Source organism: Periplaneta americana, chromosome 8, assembly GCF_040183065.1.
Source record: "Periplaneta americana isolate PAMFEO1 chromosome 8, P.americana_PAMFEO1_priV1, whole genome shotgun sequence".
In the NCBI taxonomy this organism is placed as follows: Eukaryota; Metazoa; Arthropoda; class Insecta; order Blattodea; family Blattidae; genus Periplaneta; species Periplaneta americana.
In genome coordinates this window covers 155,807,846-155,830,832 of record NC_091124.1, presented here as the reverse complement: position 1 = coordinate 155,830,832, position 22,987 = coordinate 155,807,846, and the positions used below count along the sequence as shown (strand labels likewise).

The 22,987-nt window shown below is 37.4% G+C and overlaps 1 protein-coding gene across 1 annotated transcript in view; it reads right to left on the bottom strand.

Annotated features, from left to right (window-relative positions):
- The window catches only part of LOC138705175 (juvenile hormone esterase-like), a 64,838-nt gene continuing 41,851 nt past the window's right edge, over positions 1–22,987 (bottom strand). The window contains exons 7-10 of the mRNA XM_069833880.1: positions 19,952–20,139; positions 13,308–13,464; positions 7,367–7,496; positions 1–386 (exon numbers count right to left, since the gene is read on the bottom strand). Of these exons, the coding sequence (XP_069689981.1) occupies positions 167–386; positions 7,367–7,496; positions 13,308–13,464; positions 19,952–20,139 (695 nt within the window). The 3' untranslated portion in view covers positions 1–166. The remainder of the gene's footprint in view (positions 387–7,366; positions 7,497–13,307; positions 13,465–19,951; positions 20,140–22,987) is intronic.

Below are 22,987 nucleotides of genomic sequence, written 5' to 3'. Positions count from 1 at the left end.
TTAAATAGAAACTGATTTAATTACAAGGTTCAGTCAACTCCAGAATTCATACAAATTCAACTATACATATAGTACTGTTATAAACAAGGATTTTATAATTGCTATAGTATAGTGAAAATAACTGAACACAACATTGTCAGAATTCCGCTGCGCTTGAGTTGTCGTGTCACAATTCATTTTCCTTAAGAGGAAGAGAATCCCAAAATTCCATGCGTTCCTTCAACATATCTTGTTGCATACTGATGTTGAGAGGCATAATTCCATACGATGGAACAGACGGCGGTGCAGCATGGCCGAACTCCAGGTACGCAGTGTGAGTGTCATTAACATCAATTGGCTGCCACTCAACACCTTGTGGCACATCACCACCGGGCGGAGTTGGAGATCTGAAATGAACAGCATCGATTATAAGGACAATTTGTAATGAAAAATGTTGATAGTTCTACTAAAGTTAACTTACAAAATTTAGACTTCTGAAGAAATTCATGTATTCATAAAAAGTGAACAGGAAAATATAAATTAGTTTTCTCTCCGTCAGCGGTGTAACACATACTTAGCAAATGTAAAAAAATCTGACCGTAAAAAATTGCTTTTTAATTGATTGACAAAAAAAAATAAATGAATGGTTAACAGAATCCATTGTTGATGAATTCAATAACATTTCCTTTCAGTGATTCCACATGCTCATGATTCTTATTTTTCACTGTTGGAAATACAGAAGGACAATTACAGTACTGTAAAAAGTATTTGAAGATTTTAACGAAATTACATATTCTCAACAACTTTCACAAAGAAAAACGTGGCTTTTATATAATATGCCAAATGATGCACTGTTTCTTTATCAAACTGTCCGTCTATTGATCCGTAGGCTTTTTCTTAACATATATAGGCCTACTAGTCAGATTGTCAGATTTTTTTCTTGTTTAATGTCTGTAAGTGCAAATTTCCATGAAGTATACTGTACATGTGAAATAATCTTAGTTTTTATTGCAAATGAAACATGAGATTGGAAAACTTGAGCAAAATTTGATGAGTTTGTAATTGATTGAAGTTATTTGCTTGCTTTAATTACATAAAAGCTCTTTCCTAAGATTTAAGTATCCAATATTACATGACAAGATCTCAGTCGTATTGCTGGTGTTTTTAAACATGACATTCAAGGCATGAAAATTCTTCAAATTAGCCTTTTGGTTTACTGGTGTTTGTGCTCATATGTGTGTATGTATATATATATATATATATGTACAGTATATATATATACAGTATATCGTATATAAATTTAGGATGTTACCACGGTCTTCTGAAGAACAAAATTGACCACAGAGTATGAACCTTCACTATCTTTTAGGGTTTTATAAGAATATCCTTTCTCTTAAAAGGGTTGCTTTCTCTACATCTGTGGCGTCACATCGACCTCTTGGATTCCTGCAGTGTTCATTTCCCTTATCTAGTGCCTTTCCTCCCGTGCATTTTCTACGATACTTCCATATCTAGAGAGTGCTGCCTTATCCGCTACCTGGGGAGGCGCCAGATGAGAAAGTAGCAAGCCTGACGAGGTAGCAAATCCACACTGCAACTTCATATACTAAAAACGGCATTGCCAATAGAAAAGTAAACATGAAAGTATAATCTTAGACGTCCAAAATATAGAACTGCAGACATTTTTAAACATTTCGGATGGGTTATAACTGAAAATTAATTTAGACTTCGAAGAAATTAGAAGGTGCGCACAAACCCCTTATACACCTATATAAACGTATCACAAAAGACGCAACTTCGTTCTTAGGAATCCCAAACATCTTTATGTGTCCCTCCGTTGTCTCTGCATATTTGAATACGCCTCTATGTTCTGTTCATCATGTTAATCAACATTCCTGGGAGACTTTCTAGAAGGCTGCACACATCGCATTCTGAAGTTGATCGTTTGTGGAATAACGACGCTTCCGCACCTCCTCATCCATGAAACCACAGATTTCATTATCCGATTGTCAGATCAGGCCTACTTGGGAGCTGGACAATTGTCCAATCCTCATCCGATCCAGCGATTCCCAAAGAATACGTTCAGATGGTGCCGGACAGTCAATTCGAAGTGGGCTGGCTCCTTCCCGTATTAACACCAAACACTGTACAAGATTCTCATGCCTCACGGTTGTTGATCATTTGAAGATAATTGACATGATAAACAGAGCCTTGGCAAATAGGGGTCAAACAAATGCGTTGCTGTCATTCCAGCCTAGATGATGTCATGAAGTGGATTCCGCTCAATTTCTTTAAAGAAATGTGGATCTTGTTTTCTCCAGAAAAATACATTGCGACTGCGGGAGTTGCGATAAATCGCGCATTCATCTCAAAACATGAGCTTTGTCTGCTGGGCCATGTTTAAAATTGTTGCAGCATCACAACACAGGCGTCCACATCTCTATCCTATCTGCATCTGGTAATTCATTGACTTTCAATTGATGCCACTATTTCACTTATAGGTCCAATTTCGTGTATTTTTGCATGGTTGACTCTGGTAGGCCACATTTTCAACTCAGGAGTACATTTTCGCTTGCATGTAACCGCGGATCTTTGGAAAAACTCAGCGATATCTGCAAAACTTTCAAATCTTGTAGATAGCCTTCCAATTCTCAGGGTATCGTAAAAGCCTTCTTTTCTCATTGCAGCATCGTCTCTGTCCATATTGTCTTCTCAAACAGCGCACAGAGTCCTCCACAACGTTTTTTTTTAACCTTTTCACAGATTCAACAGAGGCAGCATCTACGAAAGCAGATCTTGAAAGAGCGGAAAATCACGTACGAATGTCGGACCAATATTACCAACAGGAATATGGCATGATTACTTACGTCAGGTTGCCGTAAATACAGAGGGATATGAATTTCTTGGGCATACTGTATACAGTAGTGCAACAGAACAAAATGGATGGATAAGAAATAAGTTTCGAGAAAGTATGTTGAAAATGTCTTATCAAAACCAGTACTAGAATGCTTCTCACGCAACTTAGTTCATACGACACATATTCTTCGTGGCCATAATATTTTGTCTTGGTACATGTAATATTTAACTTATCATAAATGGTAGCAACTGAAATTTAAAATTGGAACTTAGCAACGATGCTTAACTGCGAAAGGCTCATGTTCTGGTCGGCTAAAAGGCTGCGACCTCCAGGAACAAATTCTCATAAATAGGGATTTCTATACGGTTGTGAAACATGACCATAAAATCTCAAGATAAAAAGCGTATAGAAAAAAGCAGAAATGAAATTCCCCAGGTCAGTCATATTGATTCATTGTTAACTAAAATGAAAGGTATTCAAATAAGGACTATATTATAAACGAAAAACTGTTGAGACAATTGAAAATCATCGAAGATAGTGGCACCATCACATTGAAAGAATGTTCTCAGGGAGATACCATGGCAAGCATACTTTTTCACATACTATGGAAAAGCATGACGTGGGACTACCAAGGAATAGATGAAACGATTGAGTTAGCCTCCGAACGAGACATTACCGAAACTTGAGATGATGATGAAGAAGAAGAAAAAGAAGAAGAAGAAGATGAAGATGAAGATGAAGATGAAGAAACAAGGCTTGCGTCACATTAGACTTTCTCACTTCGAGGGAAATAAATGAATAGCAGATGCAAATTACAAGCGACATTCTAACCGATGTTCATAAAAAAAACAGTTAGAACAAAAATATCGAGTCGTCCATAATTTTAACAAATTTAAACTGTATGTGTTTACAATAACTTTCACCATAACCACTTATAATCTTTAAAATGTAAAATCGTACTGCTTCCTATAGAAGATTGTGTAGTGGGTGTGAGTAGTTAAGAGTGTGGTGAGAAATAGAGCGAAATAAATCCTAATAATTTCCGAAACCCATTGATAATAATTGCATTCAACAATGTAAACTTCATGTTTAAAATATTATAATTTTAATAAGCAATTGCCTAAACGTTAATCTAAATGTTTACAGCATTGGGTAAATGACAGTCAAACCTCCAATTAGAAATGAAATGTTTTCAGCATGTGTTTCAAATGATTTGAATGTAAACAACATAAACATGAAAATAACCGCTTAAAATCAATAATAATAATAATAATAAAAGTGTTAGAACTCTCTTGAGAATCAATGGAAGTACTCTGCATTTCTGTGTAATTTAAATTCATATCTTCTGATTGGGGTTATGACCAAAGAATTTGTAACATATAACTAGAGACACCAACGGCGCTAGTTTCGCGTACAAAACTGAACCGCAGTTTGGCCGCCATTAAAGGGAGTTGATGCTTCGCCGGTAGTGCGAGCAGTTCATGCTTATTGAGGAGTATGAATAAATATAAGTACACTTGAAGGGAAATAATAAGAAAATGGTGAAATACAGCGCCGCAAATATTGTTCTAACACAGCCTACTATTGTAGGATGCCCAGGAAAGCATGCATCTCTTAATATTTGGAAGAATGTTCTAAATGCAATTCCTCCTTTGAATGTGTTTGCAGAATGTCGGAACATTTCTTGGATAAAGTTTTTTCCAGAAACACATTAATCAGGTTTATAAGGTTTGTTTCAACAATGTATGTAAGGGTTAGGTGCCATCATATTACAATGGATTATAATAGCAAAGTGCACAAGAAAATCCTCAGACAGCATCTGTATGAAACTGTTTTGTTTCAGAATAAATGATATCATATATGTTCTCGTTTTGTACAGTATGTACTTCTAGTTTATTGTTGAAAGTATAGCCGATGACAACCAATTTAGTACCACCGCCACTACCACAACTTGCCTTGCCACCACTACTAGCCTACTAGGGATATTAATACCACCAATACTAGGCCTACTATTACCATCACTACTAGGCCTACTACTACAACTAGGTCTTTATTATATCACCACTACTAGGCCTACTAATACCACTACTACTAGGCCTACTACTAGGCCTACTGTTACTACTAGGCCTACTACTACTGCTACTAGACTACTACTACTACTACTAGGCCTACTATTACTACTAGGCCTACTATTACTACTAGGCCTACTATTACTACTAGGCCTACTATTACTACTAGGCCTACTACTACTACTACTACTACTACTACTACTAGGCCTACTACTACTACTACTACGCCTACTATTACTACTAGGCCTACTACTACTGCCACTAGGCCTACTATTACTACTAGGCCTACTACTACTGCAACTAGGCCTACTACTACTACTACTAGGCCTACTATTACTACTAGGCCTACTACTACTACTACTACTAGGCCTACTATTACTACTACTAGGCCTACTATTACTACTAGGCCTACTACTACTACTACTAGACCTACTACTACTACTAGGCCTACTATTACTACTAGGCCTACTACTACTGCTACTAGGCCTACTACTACTACTACTACTACTACTACTACTACTAGGCCTACTACTATTACTAGGCCTACTACTACTACTACTAGGCCTACTATTACTACTACTACTAGGCCTCTATTATATCGCTACTACTAGGCCTACTATTACCACTACTACTAGGCCTAATGTTACTACTACTATTAGGCCTACTATTGCACACTACTACTAAGCCTACTACTACTACTACTACTGCTGCACTAAAAAGTCTGTACTGACCTCTAACCTGGTGGTCATCAACTATGCAATTAATAGATTATGATGATAAAAATTTATTCTTACAATGTTTTAAATCAGTGGTTCCAGAATTTTTATCATCTCATATTTCACCACTAAACACCATATACTTTCCTTTTCCTTTGCATGAAAGGACAAAAGTATAGATTATTTTAAATATTACAGTACTTATCTATTATTGTAGCCTTAAACAATACTGGTAATACTGACAATAATTATTCATGTTGGCATTGCCATTATTCAATATTTCACTTGCTTATCCCGAGTATATATGGGTGATTTAATTTATTTTTTATAATATCGCCAAAGATGAATCATATAATATTTCAATAAATACAGCGCTCCTCTGCCATTCATATTTATTTCAACACGATGCATCCTTGGTAAAAGAAGTTTAAAACAGTGTCTATCATCAGGCTACATCAATGTATTGTGGTACTGTTTTCGAATTTCGCGCCGCAAACACTCCCTTTAATGGTGGATGTCAGCCGATTCAATTGGTGACATTTTCCCTACCTGCCACTCACGGGTATGTGTCTCTAGTAAGTATTACAAACTCTTTGGTTATGACTGATGGCAGTAAATCTCAATTTGCGGTATGTGTAAGAGAAAAAAACAATTGTTTGTATGCATCTAAAGTCTGACTATGTAATATGTAACTAGTCGGCGATGTACAATGCAATGAAGGGGGAAAGGAACTGGCCACCCTACCCTATTGTCTCTTGGCCTAGTTGCCTCATAACTGGTGCCTTGTTGGTATCACTTATGAGGAAGAGTGATGGAACGGAGAAAATTTCTTTCCGGCGCCGGGATTTGAACCCGGGTTTTCAGCTCTACGTGCTGATGCTTTATCCACTAAGCCTCGCCGGATACAACCCCGACGCCGGTTAGAATCGTCTCAGATTAAGCTCCATCTCTTGGGTTCCCTCTAGTGGCCGCCCTCTGCACTACGTCATAGATGTCTATGAACGCAGGACCGAAGTCCATACATGTGTTGAGGTGCACTCGAATGAGTGACTGGTTGGCCGGGATCCGACGGTATAGGCGCCGTCTTAAATCACAAAGTGATTTATTACGCATATCATATATATTTTGATGTACCGAAGTACATATGATATTTCCATGCAGATATTCTGCGTCATCATATGATGAAAGAGTGATGGAACGGAGAAAAATTCTCTCCGGCGCCGGGATTTGAACCCGGGTTTTCAGCTCTACTTGCTGATGCTTTATCCCCTAAGCCACGCCGGATACAACCCCGACGCCGGTTAGAATCGTCTCAGATTAAGCTCCATCTCTTGGGTTCCCTCTAGTGGCCGCCCTCTGCACTACGTCATAGATGTCTATGAACGCAGGACCGAAGTCCATACATGTGTTGAGGTGCACTCGAATGAGTGACTGGTTGGCCGGGATCCGACCCGGGTTCAAATCCCGGCGCCGGAGAGAATTTTTCTCCGTTCCATCACTCTTTCATCATATGATGACGCAGAATATCTGCATGGAAATATCATATGTACTTCGGTACATCAAAATATATATCACTTATGAGGTTCAGACCTGTCTTCGGACAGTTGACTAAACAAGAAATTTTATTGAATATCAGTTTGTTACTTCCGTTAAATATAATTAAAGCCTTTGCGCCCGTTTTATTGTGTCATTACAACTTATTCCTTTTAAAATGATATTGTTTGTATTTCCATGGCGGGACTTACCCATATGTAGCAAAGTTAGTCCACAGAGTAATCAATGTATTGATGACTACTACGTCTGGATGATCTTCTGGTACTTCTGGGTATTCTGTGTGCTTAAAGAGATAGATTAACTCGTCAGAATGTCCCACACCTGCAACACATCCAAAAAATAAATACGTTTATACATACTACACTGCGCGACATATAGGCTGTAACATATAGGCATTATAACCGGATGTAGTGCGCATGTTCAGTGGGGAGATCCGATCGCTCTACCGCACTGGAAGAAAACGAATCAGCGCGCATTGACGGTGATATAGACCTATACTTTCGCAGAAATAATGCGTCGATAAGAGATAATAAGGAAACGTTATGTTCGTCTTCATCAATCAGAATGTTTGAAAATGATGTACACCTTTCTGGATGCATAAACCACATCGGAGAAACTTGGAAATCTATACAAGCAAGAATAGAGCTAATTCTTAGGAAAACTTCAGCACGGATTAACACAAGAATTTGACATGTCAAAAACACCAGCATAAAGAGGACTGAAAATACTTCACATTTATCCACATAGAGTGACATTGTTTCATCGTTTACAGCAAGATGATTCAGTTACTCGCTGGGATTTTTGTAAGCGGATGTTGGAATCTGTTCTTAACGGGTACTGTTGGTTAATAATGACGGACGAAACTTAGTTCCATTTAATCTCTTTTGTTAACTTCAGAATACAAGACACTGTGACACTAATGCTGGGTTGCAAGAAACCTGTTCCATAAATTGCTATTCTCGCGTTAAGTAACGGACCTTCAAACTATTCCAGTCTTTAAAGTATAGGTCGTTGCAAATGTGATATTTAACGATCTGTTAGCTATTCGATCTTTAAACGGAAAAGATTGAAAACGACAGAGCCATCGTAGCCGGCGCAAATAATTCGCTTATTATACGTGCGTGTCGCTATGGTAATATTGTCTTTTTGGATAGTCATTGTTCTCAAACTTTGCACAAGACAGGCATCAAATACTGACCCAGGCCAACATGCAACTATTCTTGGTACAGATTGATAGAGAAGTAACCCTTCCTGTTTCGGTACATCTCATTCAAGTGTCCAATAGGGCTTTGAATTTTCATATGGCTACAATCTATGCACCAATAATGTTGGAAATATTGCAAATTGAGAAGAAATTCTGTTTTACTGTTTGCACAGAATTTCCTTGAGGCATAGTAATGTATTGTCCTCTCATTCTTGCAATGCAGTCACACGTCTTATTATTCTACAAACTGTAGATTTATAAACATGAATATGATCCACTATCACATTCTGAAACGCTCCTATTGCGTAATAGCGCAAGGCAATTTAGTGCGTGCGATTTGTTTTCCAATATGATGCCCTATTTCATGCAAGAGAGCCATGAATGTGTCTTTCGATCATCTAAATCTAACCTTAAAATCAATATTATCGTATTCTTGTAGAGGATTCGATCTGTCTCTCAGTATTCTTTGTCTTGGTAGATGTTGTACCATAGCAAACATAACCTCTACGTCAAACGATTCTATAATAGTAATAAAATTGTTTTATTCACAAAACTTTTCCTACACACACATGAATCTCGAGTTCACTGTGATATGTCTATTACATTTCACTTATTTACTTCTGATGATAACATATCCACGAAATTACTTAATACTGTCAGATACAAAAACAAAAAATATACGTACAAATGGCGGCTAACGATTCGTTAACAGTTTATAGCTCCGATTTTCGACCTATAGTTTACAGAGTGCTTTAACGAACCAATAGCTTTAAAGGTCGTTCTTGCAACGCTTACTGACGCTAAATGAACAGTTATAGGACCAATAGTGTTTAACGAACCTATAAATGCTTTCTTGCAACCCAGCATAAAGGTCCTCATTTAGCGCATGAATAGGTGAATGGTGTAACATTACTGCGCGCAGGATAATTGGCCTATTTCATTTTACGGTAGTAAGTTCACAACGTTATGTATGAGAGGCACTGCGGCTTCATTTTTGTAATATTGACTGAAGATAAAAACAGTATGTTTACTTCCAGCAGAATAACTCCACTGCAAATAGTCACTTTGTTATCAAAAGCAATTACAAAAAAAGTGTTTGATGATCGCGTAATTGTCGCGGACGTTCGCTAGTTCGTTCCGAGGATTTAAATGCTTGTAACTTTTATCTACAGGAAAATTTAAAACAGAAAATGAATATGAATACCTCACACACTGTTGAAGACCTGAAGAATGAAATCAGTCAAGTGCTGAGAGAAATTACAAATACAGAGTTACGAAGTTGTTTCTGAATTTTTTTACACTGACGTGTTTCTTGCATATATGAAAGTAGGCATAATTTTGAACATAGCCTATACTTTGATAAAAATATCGTTAAAATGTTTTCTTATTACCTCTTACCAACACATTTGTACTGGACTATATGCCTAAAACACCGCCATAGCCACCGACGTGGCTCAGTCGGTAAAGGCGCTTGCCTGTCGGTCTGAAGTTGCGCTCGGGCGCGGGTTCGATCCCCGCTTGGGCTGATTACCTGGTCGGGTTGTTTTCCGACGTTTTCCCCAACCGTAAGGTGAATGCCAGGTAATCTATGGCGAATCCTCGGCCTCTTCTCGCCAAATACTCTCTCGCTATCACAAATCTCATCGACGCTAAATAACCTATCTAGTAGTTGATACAATGTCGTTAAATAACCAAATAACATAACTAACAAATCACCGCAATTTCCTGCCGATCCTTTTTTCTTCCGTGCGAGAGGGCGGTCGGATATCCCTATTAAACGCGCGTGTTACCTCTGTTTACAAGACTGGTAAATTGTATAGATGAAGAGAGGAGATCTGGCATATGAGCTGTGCGAGAGGGGAAACAATAACCTATCAGAAAATATGTTTGTTTCATGATGGTTAATATTATACGAATCTACCTACACGGAAGTTCTTCTCAGTCTGAAACTTATCCTTCTCTACCATACACTTTGGTGATATAGCCACAGTACATAACGTCACAGGACAGATCTTTCCTCTTCTACTGTATATGTCAGTGGTCGTCAGCATTCCTTGAAATGGGTAGAATGTAAGCGGTGCAAGGAAATGTGATCCGTCATGCAGAAGGGAGAGGTAGAAAGTGTACTCGCCAGCAGCCACGGTTGCATGCTGGTGCTGTAAGAGACCTGCTAGTAAAAGACGCAAGCCCGAGGGTCCAGTATGCTGACGATCGCTGGTATATGGCCTAGACTGTAGGTTACACAATATATATATATATAATTTATATTTATTTTTATATTATATATATTCTAAAATAATTTACTTGTAAATAATCGAGATGCTTTTCTAACACATTTCCCTCGTTTCAAAATATCCATCAGTCACATTTATATTTATCGTGTAATTTTCGTTTTTACAACTTCACGTTTAAATTGGATACCTTCAGCACTACTGGGTTAGTGAACAATGTCCATACCGAAACTCGAAAACATTGATATTGGTAACCGATTGCTTAGCGACGCAATCCCATTCATAGTCTCGGCGAATATCACGGCTTACGTGAGTCTGAGTGAAACAGTAAAAACTTTAGAGTTCATTTCGAATCTATTTTTAAATATACATTCCAGAAGATATCCACTGTTGTAGATTTACATACTATATAAAGTTGTTTTTATTAAATCGCGCACAATTGTAACTCCATCTCCTATTCTGATGCGAGACGAGACGAAGTTTCTCCTTTCTTAAACCGTTAAATTATTTGTAATTATTATTTTTATACATAGCACAACAGATTTTCTTTTTACATCCATGGAACACATTTTGTATACAAGTTATACATTACCGTCACTGTGAACAGTAGGACACAGACTGAATGATACACGGATTTGCAAATTGTGTGGAAGTTTTTGGGACAAATTCTTTGAAAGCGTGTAAGTTAAGTGACTGTAATATTTTACAAGTTGAAAAACAAACACCGCCTTCCACAAGTAACACTTCTGTTACCGGCAGCAGCGTTCCTATTATAGTGTAACGGTGAAAGGTTGTAACAACACTCTAGGCCTATAGATAAAATACGTACTAACGAAAGACAGTCGGATAATCCACTCATCGGCTAATGAGGAGACGGGTAATTGGAGTTCTACTGTAGGAAAGATTTGAGAATGCTGGGTTTGCAGTGAAAGACCAGTCATTGGGAAAAACACTATGAATGAATGAAGATCCGTCTATTCAGTTGAGATTTGAGTGTATTGTCTTCATTTGAGGTGTTCTGTTATCTGTGCTTGTCCTCATGGTTTATTCGGAGCAAATTACAACCATAAAATTTCGTCATACGTTCTTGTCATTTAAGTCGAAGGAAATATTTGGTTTCTGTTATTGATATTGGGATGGAGTCACGCTAGGACAGAAACTAATTGCAACAGAGAAGTCCACTAAACTTGATTTACGATTTCTTCTAGAACGACCAGTAATTTTTTTGTATTTCCATGTTGATGCATTCCAGAACACAGTAGGTTTTAGAGTTAATTATCTGTTTGAAGCTTCAGTCGAACTTATCATGTCAGAAAATTGATCCTCATTTTTCATGCTTCTTATATAGTTAAACATGTTCATAAACTGATTTTCTACAAAATTGTGATTTTTGTTTTCCTTGAATATCTTCAAAAAACATATATCGGTTTTAAAAAGCAGCGTCGAGTGTCGCTGCCAAAGTCATTATTGGTGTTGTTGGCCTACAGTTTATTTAACAATATATTTTAAACTTCTGATATTGGTTAGTGACAAAATCATTGATGTTTGAAAAGTAATGGAAATACAAGGTGTTTCAAAAATACGGGGCATAATTTCAGGTATGTATTTCCCACATGTAGACAATCAAAATAGTTCATTACAACATGTGTCCGGAAATGCTTCATTTCCGAGTTATGGCCTTCACAACATTGATATTCACCGGAACGTTTTTCTTTCCGCAGGTCGTTGTCATTACAGAAGATGTTCAAAATGTCCACCTCCTGCTTGAATACAGACCTCACATCGATGTCTCATTGACCTGCGAACACGATCCCAAACTCCAGGAGTATTGCGTATGTCCTCAGAACATGCCACAATTCGATTCCGAAGGGATTCCAACAGTCTCCAGACAGTCGTATGAGGAACATTGACTTGCAACGCTACCCTTCGTGTGCTGATAGAAGGAGTCATGTTCACAGCCTCCAGAATCTCCCCCTGTACTTCTGGAGTTGTAGATCTTGGTCGTCCCCTTCCCAAATCAGGAGAGTTAAATTTTCCATACTCGCACAGACGGTAATGGAGACGTACAAATGTCTTCCGATCTGGACATTGTCGCTGTGGGTACCTCTCCTGGTAGAAACGACGAGCCAGCGCAGCATTGCCGTCCGCCTTACCGTACATGAAGTGTATCTCTGCCAGCTCTTGATTTGAATACATGTCGCACAGTCTAAGGCCTACACAACACTGAATGTAACCTTCGCCTCGGAATGAACTGTCAGAGTGCCCTCTTAATGTCTCCTTTGACGGCAACGACCTGCGGAAAGAAAAACGTTCCGGTGAATTTCAATGTTGTGAAGGCCATAACTCGGAAATAAAGCATTTCCGGACACATGTTGTAATGAACTATTTTGATTGTCTACATGTGGGAAATACGTACCTGAAATTATGCCCCGTATTTTTTAAACACCCTGTTTATAACTAATATAGGTATAGTGCACTAATCTGACGATTATATGCCGAAATCTGTCCGGGAATGCTCTGTAAATCTTAAAACAAAATTAATAATCAGAATAAGATTCCAACGCCATTCCTCTTGCATATGAAGGCACCATATTCTGCGCAACTTGTTTTCTGGGTTCTCAAACGGGATCGATGCCCTTTGTATGATTCACTACTTTATAATCTACTATTTACATACAAAATCATTTTATAACTCACCCAAGTTAACTTCGCCATTTCCGTAATCAGCTCTGGGTGTGTAAGAATATTTTCCACGATAAGCAAACTTGTACAAGTAAACAGGGCTGTGGCCAGCTCTCTTGTGGAGTTGGGCGGCCTTGTGAACGGATTGTGTGAAGAACCTGTCCGATGCCATCTGAAACAAGAGAAAAATTGATGTTTTACATTACGTGTCACATTATATGTCTCTCATTGCAACAAATTCGATCTCCGGTGTACCCCCGATTTGTAACTTTTGTTGGAAAAGCCCGTGGTCCAGGTAACATGGGGTTTTCTCCGGAGTTCCGATTCCCTGTGGTATCCCAACATCATCATCTGATCTCATCGTAAGTGTGGCGTAGACCAACCTCCTATGACGCACTGTGGGCAATGACTCTCTCGGTAAACTGGTCTACAGAACTGGCTTAATATGAGTAAAATACGAACAGTTAAGTGCCACCATTAGTATAAAACTTTTAAACCACTATTCGTGTTCTACAATATTTGCTAAATGTACTAATAAATTAATTTACATCATTAACATAAACAACAACATTATCACTAGTTTCAATTACTAAGGTTTCTTTTCTGATTAAATACAAGATAGGCTATTGTTGATGTGGACTGCATATCATATCTCCGCTAATGTGGTAAGCACTGTGTGATTTAGGGGAGGTCGGGGCAAGTTAGGCACGTTAAGCTAAACACTCACGTAAGTACAATAAAAAGACAATTTATGTTTCAACATCTTAATGATAAATACACTTGATATATTTATATTATGTATATGGATCAGAATTTACAAAAAAGTGAGGCATTGAATTAAAAACAAAAATAAATTAAATACGCTACATTTGTCGAAGTTGCCCCGCACTCTGGGGTAACTTTGTCAGTATTTGTATCCTCAACAAAATAGCTTATTTCCGAGTTCAGATTTGATTTACAACATAACAAACCTCATAGGACTAAAGTTAATATCTGAAAATATCAGAAATGAAGTGCCCAAATAAATTTTCCATGTCTGTACATGTTCATATGCCCATCTCTTGTGTGGCTAATCTTTGTTTAGACAGGTTTTTGACTTCATGAAAGCCTCAAGTCAGGCAGATCCAGCCATCTTCTGGTTTGTGTTGAAAGGATGCTCTATATGATTGGATTCTGCGAATCCGAAGGCTAACCTTCGAAATTCCACTCTAGATTTTCCGAGAAACATTTTCTGCAGATTGATTGCATGCTGCTTCAAATTTTCAGCCATATCTGAAGCACACATTCTTTTAAACCTGACATTATTTTATACACCTGGTGCTGAAAAATCTACTTTCAGCGAATACTGAAGTGTAGTTCATGGCACTCCATAATTTTTTCGGCAGATGTCAGGCTTATCTTCTCTTATTATGCTCACATAGAGCTTTCTTGAGTGCGTCCTGGTCATATTTGTTTTCAGTTTTCCACTTGTAATTTAGAACCATTTAACTGGTAATAAATAGGCAACTAAAATGTACAAGGGTCACTCCAAAAAGTAATGCAGAACATTTTTTAAATTTATTTTTTATTCTACAGCGTTGCAAGTTATGGAGGCCATATATACGACCTTCCCGTTTGTATTCATTTTTAATTTAAGTCGTTCTCCTTAGTGCCTCCATGATAGCACTCCTTCAATATGGTTGCTGTACTTGACATTCGTCAGAAGCAATGTGCTGTTATCGAGTTCCTGTGCTGTGAAAACGAGACTGTGGGAAAAATTCACAAGAGGTTGAAAAAGGTGTATGGAGATGCAGCTGTCGATTGCAGTACGGTTAGTCGGTGGGCAAGCAGATTATCTGGTGAAAGAGGACAAGCCAATATTCGGGATACTCCTCGCAGCGGCAGACCCTGCACTGCACGAAGTCCTGACAATGTGCAGCGTTTTGACAACATGGTTGTGGCTGACAAACGAGTATCAGTGAAAGAATTGTCACTCCAAGGTTTGAGCCAGGTGGGTTCCGAGGATGTTGACAGAAGCCCACAAAGAAACCCGAAAAATAGTGTTCAGGGAACTATTGGACAAGTATGAGAATGGTGGAGATGACTTTCCTGCAAGAATTGTGAAAGGAGATGAAACATGGCTCCACCATTTTCAACCGGAGACAAAGAGGCAGACAATGGACTGGCATCATGCTAATTCACAAAAAAAAAAAAAAAAAAAAAACTGCGCCTTCGCCTTCAGCAGAAAAAGTTATGGCTACTGTGTTTTACAATTCAGAAGGGCTCTTGCTTGTGGACATCATGCCACATGGAACCACCATTAATTCTGACGTGTATGTGGCAACTGTCAAGAAACTTCAAGCTCGACTGAGCCGTGTTCGACCACATCAGGAGGAGCAGGATGTTCTGCTATTGCACGACAACGCACGGTCACATGTCAGTCACAAGATCACAGACCAGATCAGAAAACTTGGATGGGCAACACTGAAACATCCGTCTTACAGTCCTGATGTGGCACCATGCGATTATTATCTCTTTGCTAAACTGAAGGAATCTCTTCGCGGAACGAGTTTTGAAGATGACGACTCCCTCGTGCACGCTGCTAAAGAGTGGCACGAACGTGGTGGTCCAGACTTTTATCGTGTAGATGTACAGGCCCTTGTTCCAATGTGGAGTAAGGCAGTTGAAAGGAACAGGGATTATGTGGAAAAGTGACATTTTGTTCCTAAAGTATGTATCTACGTTCTGTGAAAATAGTTTAGCTATAGAATAAAATGTAATTTTCAAATATTGTGCATTACTTTTGAAGTGACCTTCGAATAATTGCTTTAAATTACTTTAAATGGTATAATTACTTATTTTATATAGTTAACAAACAATACAGAAAGACTATCCTCTTCCTCTTTTCCATAGGGCAAGACCAGCAGCTTCCTGCCGAAGTTGCCCCAATTGACAAGAAAAAAATTATCCATCAGTACCCTTACTAGGGGCTTGCAACCAGCTTGCCAAGCTCATAGTCTGATACAAATTTAGTCGTTCTAAATAATGATGCCACTCACTAATATCGTCAATTTTATCGTTACGGGTTCTTTAAGACATACAATATCATAATTACAATAAGCCATGAGTTAAAAAAATATATTTACCTGTCAGATCTGCAACTATCTCTCCATACCACACAAGCGTTATTCACAGCAAGAGACCATGTTTTCTCAATACACTACCCTCTGAACAAGCCCTTATTTGCTCAGGTCTTAGAAACAAATGCTATGACGAAGCTGCCCCTAATGCCGAACTTGCCCCGATCTCCCCTAATAAACAAATTTTCAGTGGGAAAATGATATTATCTTACACAATGCTTATAACTCTTCCTTACACTTGATAGAGGTTACCATAGTCTCTTCTGTGTGCTATACTACCTACTTCTTTTTTACTTTATTTATAGCCTCTTGAACAACAATGGCCATATCGCGACTTTACTGTAGATATGATATAATTTAGCCTGAATTTCGGCGTTCTCCCTAACTCGGAGGCATCTGACCCCTGCCACAACCTGAGGAACATAGGCGGAAAGAGAACCGTTTCCTTGGGGGGGGGGGGACAAAGCAAAACTATAGGATCTCCATATAACGGGTTTATGGGAGACATCATTTACCTCATCCTCCAGTTATTAATATCTTGACCTTGGTACAGTATATCGGAATATAACCATTTAATACAGGTATTTTCGAGGGCATGTTTCTTACAGTATTACATCCATACCCGGGATATTTCGGACCAAATTGTATAGGGGCTTGAACTGTAGGTCTACTACAAATATTATAATAGGGCGTAACTTAAAACAATCTCCCTCTTTTTCTCTCTCTCGCACAGAAACACATATACATCAATAAAAACTATGCAACAGTGCGTGCCAACAGAAATTTTTTATATAAAGCTTACCTTCCTGAAGATATCATATGAACTGTAAACTGTAATTGTTTTATTTAATCTCGTCTTCAAGTTTACACATTATACCGGGATCACTTTTCTTTTTTCTGCATTGTTGTGCAGTATGTTATTCATATTTCTTCAAGTGGCGTCCTGAACTCCTGCAGACTTCTAACACCGGAGTACAGGCTGTTATAAAAGAAACATTACAGTGTTTCCATTCCTCAAATGAGGTGTAGAAATTCTTATACATTCATAAATTTAAAATAAATATTATAGTCCAGACACATGATCTGAAGACATTAATTCGTCAATTTAAGCACAGAAACTTAATCATAAACAAAAGCAACAATATTTCCTAACGTTAATGGAAAAAAAAAAAAACGTCCTGACAAGTTTGGGGGACAGTGATCCTCCCCATGCCCCCCCCTCCCCATGCTGAGGAGCTCTCTCTCCATCACGACATCCACCGCGCGGGATTGGCTGCCGAAGTGCTCTCTTAAGTTATGGTTCCGCTATGGCGATCATCGCCGAGCAAACAGCGTCGCTCGATTAGCTCTATGTGTAAAAAAATATACTGCGCTGTTTTTTACAATTCTCTGAGCAGGATGCAAAGATCTGCGCTGGCGTTCATCGCTCTGGATTGACATGGCTTCAAATTGATAGCGATGATCGTCGTTCATTTAGAAACCAAATGAATGACGATAACAAAATGTGACTGAAAAAACATCGTGTATTTAGCAATTTCTCACACATAAACGATGAAACTTTAATTAATCATGTTTCCAATCATCCTGCCCTGTACGATATGAGTCCCAAAAAAATACAGAGATATCCATAAAAAGGAAATGTTATGGAAGGAAGTTGGTGAAATTGTAGGCAAGATTGGTAAATTATGTATATTTCAACGAAGGTTAATTTTATGTATACGAGTATTCCAATACATTAAAGAAAGAATAATTAAAATGGTAAGCCTATCTATTTTTAAAGAGAGTGTTTATAAAAAAAATAAAGTGTATTTTGTGTTGCTAGAGCAAGACGTGTATATATATATATATATATATATATATATATATATATATATATATATATATATATATATATATACTGTGCAAGGAATATCTTCCCCGAAATTCCAACCTTCAATAACGACATTGATGTAACCAATTACTTCAGATTATTTTAAAATCCTAATGAAGTGTGTTTTGAACTACTGAGTGTTCAGTTCAAATTGTGTCATGGCTCGCTGTATGCCGTCACGTGGCTAGTCGATGAGCCTAGAGAATTCAATCTTCCTACACTTCCGCAGAGGTGTATTACATATCTGCCAGAGAAGTTGCCTAGCAAGCACGGCGTTCATTCTGAAGAGTACTTACCGATACGTACAGTAATGCCGGTAGTGGCAGGAATGTGAACTGTTTCGAAACATGTACTGAGGTGAGTTTTTTCTTACTGTCGGGATATGGGGAGAGGGTTAAGACGATTGCTTACGTATTTGTTGACATTAACTTCGACGGTCAACATGGACAAGGAGCATTTGATTTGTGTTGTGGAATGTTGCCGTACGCAACCGATGATAACAAATACCCTGCGTACGACTTGCCCGCGCAAAACACAGTTCGAAAGAGGTTATGGTAGCACACAGACTTTACAGACCGCCATCTGTTGCTACGACGTTCAAGTTATACCGTACACGTTCTCAAGTTCAGATTGAACGCCTTGATTAATAGGTAACTTCTCAGACACAAAAGCTGAAACTCGCTTCAAATCGCTGACTCATCAACAGTGACGTCATGACACACTTTGAAATGAACACCCAGTAGTCTTAAGTTGAATAGCTTGAACAAAAGCTAGAATATTGTAACGGACGATGTAATTAATTTTGACACAGATCGCTCGGTCGGAAAATAATTGAAATATATTGCTCATCTGTGTCTAAAGTGGCATAAATACAATAATGTACCTCACTGATACCGTTTAGCTTAGTTCTTTAGTAGAAAAATAAGCTGTAAGCTTGTCTGCAACGCTAAATGATTCAGCACAACTATTGTCTCCAAACTTAGTTAGTCCTATTTAATTTTCTGATGTCATAATATTTTCAATACGAAAGCTTAGCTAACATTCGCTCGACGATAATCGCCAACATTGTACGCTCGGCGATGAGCGCCATAGCGGAACCATAGCTTTACCAACACGACATAATATAACGAAAGCTGAACACTTAACTCCTGATCAAAGCACCATCTATATCAGGGCCGGATATTTAAACTCTCAAATGACAGACTCTACATCGTGTTCCTCATACAATAGTAGTACCACAGTCTAGTATATAGTCACGAAGCTAAATATGTAGTAAATATACATCCATAGATACAGTAGTTGCTCACCACTAGGATCGCTACTAACGCCTCATTACAGACAATGCGAAATAGTACCGGCACAGTCTATTGTTCCTAGCATCCTCATGATTGTATATGCTAGACTGTGGTAGTACCGTACCCATTTCAGTAATCCAGGCATCGTAATAATTGCAACATTGTAACGGCGCAATGTGACATACTCACGTACTGTGTATCCAACTGATTAACAATGTTAAGGTCTCACTTAGTAATGAATCAGCTTATAAGATTGTGCAGAAATGCAAAACAAACATCCGCTACTCAAGTTTCAATCCAGATGACGTAACAGCTAGTGGAAAGAGGTGGAGAACAATGCGCATAGTTCCACCTTTAACTCTTCCCCCCACGTACCTTAACAAATGTTTCGACGTTATCTGGTGTGACTGTATGATTGTTGGCAAAGTAGAATTCAGTGATCTGTTTCCATACTGATGGGATGAGAGAATCATCAAGACTTAATGTCAAGAAGAAATCAGAGTAAGCTTCAGCGTCAAAATTGTTGTTGAGGTTGTCCAAATCCGTTTGATTGTGAAGTAAATCTGTAACATGAAACAACACTTATAATCAGGGAAAGGATTTATATGTAAATACATATTTACTTATAAAGCTAATATAATTTATATTTTGCATTATCTTTATGTTTCACAATGTGTAGGGTTGAAAAATCCTACTTTTATTTTCCATATTTTTCCATATTTTAGAGTTTAGTACATATTTTCGTTAATTTCCATATATTTTCCATATTTCATATAAAACAGTCCATATTATATTAGGCTTAACAATAAAACAAAACAAAATTCCATTAACTTTTAAAAATACATTTCAACAATAGAGATTTAAACACATGTTCAGTAATCCCTTTAACATCAGAGTTATTTGAAAATTAGCAGTCCTATCAACAATGGGAAAGTAAGTTACAAAACTGTATTAATTTAATTTAAAATTTTTAACAGACTTCAGTTGTGCAGCTCAACAGTTAAATGCCAGTCAGAGTACACATAGGTTCAGTTTTGTAAATCATACTATAAAGACGGTAAATATGCCAAAAGTACGTCATTCAGTCAATTTAAAATCAAAACTAACAAGTTACATTTCAGAATTTAAAGAAGATGGTTTATCAACTGACAATAAAATATTATTTTGTAATTTGTGTCAGTGTGCAGTATCATCTACACAAAAGTTCCTGGTGCAACAACACATTACAACTAGTAAACATCAGGCCAACAAACAACTAAATTCCAAGCAGAGACAATTGTTTTTAACACAACCAACAACATCGAATGTAAGATCTGAGTTTAACATCGACCTGTGCCGTTCTCTCATCTCTGCTGATATTCCTCTCTACAAACTAAAGAATAAGGTCTTCAGGGAATTCCTTGAAAAATATACTCAACATACAATCCCGGATGAGTCAACACTTAGGAAGACGTATGCTCCATCCATCTACGATGAGACAATACAGAAGATAAGAGATGAAATTAAAGATAGTTCAATTTGGGTTTCCATTGATGAGACTCCCGACAAAGAAGGTAGACTTGTTGGTAATGTAGTTATCGGTTTGTTAAGTGAACAATATTCTGAACGAATTCTTTTACATTGTGATGTTCTAGAAAAGTGCAATAACAAAACTATAGTTAAACTGTTCAACGAAGCTATGGGTATCCTGTGGCCAAAGGGTATTATGTACGATAATGTGTTATTCTTTATTAGCGATGCTGCCCCTTATATGGTCAAAGCTGGACAAGCATTATCTGTTGTATATCCTAAATTGACTCATTTTACTTGTGTGGCGCATGCATTTCATCGTGTGGCAGAAGTGGTCAGAGACAATTTCCCTAAAGTAGATTTGTTGATTTCATCAGTGAAAAAAGTATTTCTCAAAGCTCCCAGTAGAGTTAACGTGTTGAAAGAAATGTACCCTGAAATTCCATTGCCACCAAAGCCAATTTTAACTAGATGGGGTACATGGCTAGAAGCAGTTGAATATTATGCCGAACATATAGACTCTATTAACAATGTTCTCCTTGCGTTGGACTCTGAAGATGCAGTCTCAATTGATACTGCGAAAACAGTTACCTGTGACATAAGTGTGAAGAATGACTTAGCTCACATTCAGCATACATTTTCATGCATCATAAAAACGCTCAAAAGTCTCCAAAATAGGCACCTTTCACTATCTGAAAGTTTTGAAATTATAAATAGTACTGTGGAACAACTGAATCGTGGTAGAGGTAAAGTTGCAGATGCAGTAAGAGCTAAGGTGGACACTGTACTTTCAAAAAACCCTGGATATGAAGAACTACAAAAGGTTGTTGCTGTGATGAGTGGTGAATCAACAGTGAAGATTAACTTGGACTTATCCCCAGCAGACATTGTGAAATTGAATTATGTACCAGTTACTTCTTGTGACGTCGAACGCTCTTTTAGTCAGTATAAATCTATCCTCAGAGACAATAGAAGAAGATTCACTTTTCAGCACTTGAAAGAAATGTTTGTAACCTATTGTTATGGTAACAGACAATAAAAATTGTGTTTTGTTGAAACTACATTGGAAGATAAGGTACGTCCATTATATTTTTTGTTTAGTTTGATTAAAATGTACCAATATTTAACGTACATAGTCATTTTTTTATAATTTTAAGTCCATATTTAATTCCATATTTTGGTAAAAATCCATATTTAATTCCATATTTTGGTAAAAATAACTACATATATATTTACATATTTCATATATTTTTAGTCCATATAAATCCGTTCCCTGCTTATAATTAATTGTTCATATAAGAATTAGAAATAAAATTATTCATATACTTTGTAGTATCAGTATAAATTAAATATTCACGGCAGTGAAGGTATGTTAAGAAAAGCACTGAAATTATATATGCTATTGTAAAAAAAAATTAGCCATTCATTATGTTATCTACATATTTCTCCTTATGAGAAGTAATAATGGTGTTACATACCAGGTCTCAATTCGACAGACATGGTCTACGCAAAAATCTATAAAAAAAAATGAAAAGAGAACAAAACTTATGAAAAAAATAAGGTTTTCATAGCAAAGAAGATTATTTTCAAATTGATTAAAAAATTTCTGTATTTTGCTATTAATATAGAAACATGTGTATTCTGTTAAATTGAAGATGTCCTAGATATTGGCTTCTGAACATAAATAGTTCTTTAGAAAAACTATGAATAAAATTGTTGCAATGAAATAGTATAAATTAGTAATCAATCACCCACCATTATTAATTTCAAAAGAAGCAGTATAGCATCAACCACAAAGCTAGTTCTGAAGAAAATAATTCCGACAGACTAACGAGGATTGACACATTTCTGTTAATCTTTTCACTTAAGTTGTGCCCGAACAGTTCTTTAAACATCATGATC